We start from the raw sequence: 3,585 nt of genomic DNA on the forward strand, positions 1-3,585 counted from the left end.
TTATGTTATGGCCTATTGTATAAAATATAAAACATAAAGATAAAAACAATTTATTTGATTGGTAATTATTTATTACTATAAAATAACTATTTTGTTGCCTATTGTATGAAATATAAAATATGTAGATAAAACTTTTTTCTTTCTATTTGGTTGTTACATAAATAATTAGTTTGTTATCTATTGTCCAAATCCTATATACAAAGGAACTTTTTTTTGATTGGTTACTGTTTACTATTATAAAATACTTTATTGTCAATTGTATAACTATAAAGATAGAAGGTGTGGTGGGGGGAAAATATTTAAGATATTTTTGAAATTTTAGAGTTTTAATTCGGCTTCAATTCCGGTTTGATTCAGTATAGTTTCAAGGGGTGAAAATCGAACCCAGACTAAAATAATTCAATTTGATTTTCGGGTAATGGGTGATTTGTACATGAAGAGTCAAGTTTTTTTAAACAATTTAAATAAAAATAAAATTAATAGCAATTATATGATGAAAAAAATAACTGAAGATAAATTATATAGTTGTGATCCATAATGGTGTCCCATTCCTATAACAATGTTAGGCGTCTATGTGGCACATTTTTGTTGGAGTTCAAGAATCAGATTACATGCACGACTTGATTAAGAGTCCTAGGTGTTTCAAATTCCAACAAGAATGTGTCATGTAGACACCTTACCTTTATTATAAGAACAAGACACCTTATTGGATCCTAAGTCTAAATGATAATGTTAGAATAGTGGCCTGAGTCTCTTCGAAAGAAGGGAGAAGTATTGAGTTCAATCCCCCTCATTAGCCACACTTAAGGTTTTATCCTATCTCGACTTACCTGATTTATGTGATTTTTGTGGTATTGCATGATCAAGACGGACTTGGGTGAGATACGATGCTCTAAGAGGTTAATTGCCTCACCCCTACTAGCTGGGCTTACGGGTCCAAAAACCCCATCATCGAGGGGGAAAAAAGATAAATTATGCATAATAATAAATAATAAAAAAAACCATTGATTCCAATATAATTACATAAGTAAATGATACATTGACTCGAAAAAAGTCACTCGAAATTCACTCGATAATGTGGATGTGTGTACAAAATCATTGATCTTTTTTCTTGTGTATCCCAAAGAAAAATATTTATGATTTTGTGCAAATATCTTATCAACGGGTGAATTTTGCGTAATTTTTTGGGAGTAAGTTTATCAAGACTCAACTACTCATCACCAATAAAATTGACCTTCGTACGCCAAATAATCAAAAGATGCCTTTACCATTAATGGACCATTAGAGCAGTGGGCCAAGACATTTTTAAGGAAATACATAAGAAAACAGCAAATTATCATATAAAACTCAGCCTCTTCGCCACGCTACCTTGTTTTTAAAAGGTTTTATTAAAATGACATACCACCTTTCCTCAGTAACATACAAACATTTTAATAGTAAGCTCGTGTTGCTCACGTCTCCAACCTCTTTTAAGTTTCATAAAATAAATAAATAAAGATCCAAAAAGTAAAAAATAATTTATTTTTAACTTGATCCAACATTTTGAAAATGGATGACTTTCAATTAATTCCGAAGCTCAAAATTAAAATAATAATGATGAATGCATATCATTTTGATACGTGACTAACATGTCAAGAGCATAGAACTACACATCTTTTTTGTGTATATTCAAATGAAAATGATCTATGGTTCTATGCCCGTCAACCACAAGCCATGATCGTATGCATTCATCATGGTTCAAATTAAAATTTACAATGAAAAATAAATATTTATTTTTTATTTTTTATTTTAAGTTTATAAAATTTTATTCTCTATGACATGAAACATCGGATCACGTGTTTTCGTGCCACAAGATAAGCCCAAGGACCCTTAATAGGATGAAATCCCTATTAATATAGTAAGGTTAGTCGTACTCTAAGAAACTAGTTTCCTTCTCTTTGCACTATGCGTGCCACGTGTCCTAATGTTTTACGCATAAATGATCGTAAAGGAGACAAATATTTCACCCACACTAACCCACTAACAGTTATAAAACGGTTTTTTTTCTCATGGGGCTAAGAGAAATCTGGGATCCACCAATCACTTGTACCCACGTGTATTAAATGGTATTTCTAATTTACAAAAACAAAAGTTGGCTTGTTATGCTAGTCTGTGAAAAAAAAAAAAAAAACGACTCAACCGTACATCTTTCACCATGCGTTTTCGTGGAATGACTTATCATCTATCATGTATGCTGCATGTACCTACATCATCCACGTCATCATTAATCATGACCATCGAATCAAGAAAGCCGAACAAAATATTTTGTTTTATTATTATTTATTATTTATTTGCGAGAAACAAATCTAATCTAAAAAAATAAAAATCTGGACCATCAATACTTCATTTTTTTCTTAAAGACCACTTCAGTATCCAAACCGAACCCATCAACTCTGCGGACGTGAACCATATCGGACACCTTAAACATTTCAACCAACGGTCCCACACTATACAGATCATTCGCAGAGTATTTATCAGACCGTCTTGATATTGCCACGTGTAACACGCATACACCATTAGGTCTCAACGTACGTTCAATCTCCCCAACGAACTTAGAAGGATACAACGCATGATCAAACACATTAGAGAATTCGAAATCAAAAGTCTCATTATCGAACGGTTGAGAATGAAAGTCACCTTTCAACACTAGCGGAGGGTACGGAACTAAATCGATTCCGACTGAGTCTTCAACTCCAACTCGTCTCAGAGCGGCCACTTCTTGTCCGACTCGAGCACCAATACAGAGCGCTTTGGAATCGTTGAAGAGGAGATTTTTCCGTTTTAGATCTTCGAAGAACTTTGAGAAGACATTGATCTTACGATCCCAATCTCTTGTAATCCAAATCTTTCTGAGTTTTGGATTCATAGTTTTGTTGAGCTGGCGATTGATGTAAGCGTCGTAGGAGGAGAATCCGGGGCGGATTTGGAGGTCTTTAGGTCCAGAGAGTGGTTTTGTTTGGGTGGTTTTTATTGGGAAAGTGGTTTTGTGGTAGAAAGGTTGGAAAATGAAGAAGGTGAGAGAGAAGAAGATTAAAAGGAGGAAGAATTTGAGGATAAGTGGTTTTGTTTGGGTGGTTTTCATAGCTACATGACGAGTTGAGAAGATTAGGTGGTTTTAATGGATTTTGGCTGGTTTTGGTGTTGTGGAAGGTGGTTTTGTATGATGGAGGTCTCGATGTCGATAGAAACTAAGCTCGCTCTCTCTTCAGGTGTTCTTGGATCTTGTTGAGGTCAATATTACCTGAGAACACTAAATTACGCGCGGTGCGTATTGCGCACCACGGATATGTGTAAGTGGTTTCTTCCATTTGGCATGTCGATGATGGCAAATTGAATCCGTCTGGCAAGCTAACTAGCCGCCACGTGTTTAATGGAAGTTGGGCCCACAAAATATGATTGGACATGAATCTTTTTGTTGACCTGGACAAAATCAATTACATCTGGCACGATTTTTGGCCCACCATTAGCTTTTGCTACGTTATTTCTAAACGTGGGCTTCTAGCATTTTTTATCTTGGGCTTTTTAAACAGGCCGGTACACAAAGAG

General features: G+C 34.8%; 1 protein-coding gene across 1 annotated transcript; it reads right to left on the reverse strand.

Moving 5' to 3' along the window:
* Window positions 1-2,289: 2,289 nt before the first annotated feature.
* Window positions 2,290-3,317, reverse strand: LOC147398657 (uncharacterized). The gene has a single exon (XM_086447913.1). It carries the CDS (start codon window positions 3,119-3,121, stop codon window positions 2,375-2,377), a length of 747 nt encoding a protein of 248 aa, XP_086304039.1. The 5' UTR covers window positions 3,122-3,317; the 3' UTR covers window positions 2,290-2,374.
* Between the last annotated feature and the right edge of the window lie 268 nt (window positions 3,318-3,585).

The sequence above is a fragment of the Akebia trifoliata genome, chromosome 7, assembly GCF_017979445.1.
Source record: "Akebia trifoliata isolate Shusen 1 chromosome 7, ASM1797944v1, whole genome shotgun sequence".
Taxonomy (NCBI): Eukaryota; Viridiplantae; Streptophyta; class Magnoliopsida; order Ranunculales; family Lardizabalaceae; genus Akebia; species Akebia trifoliata.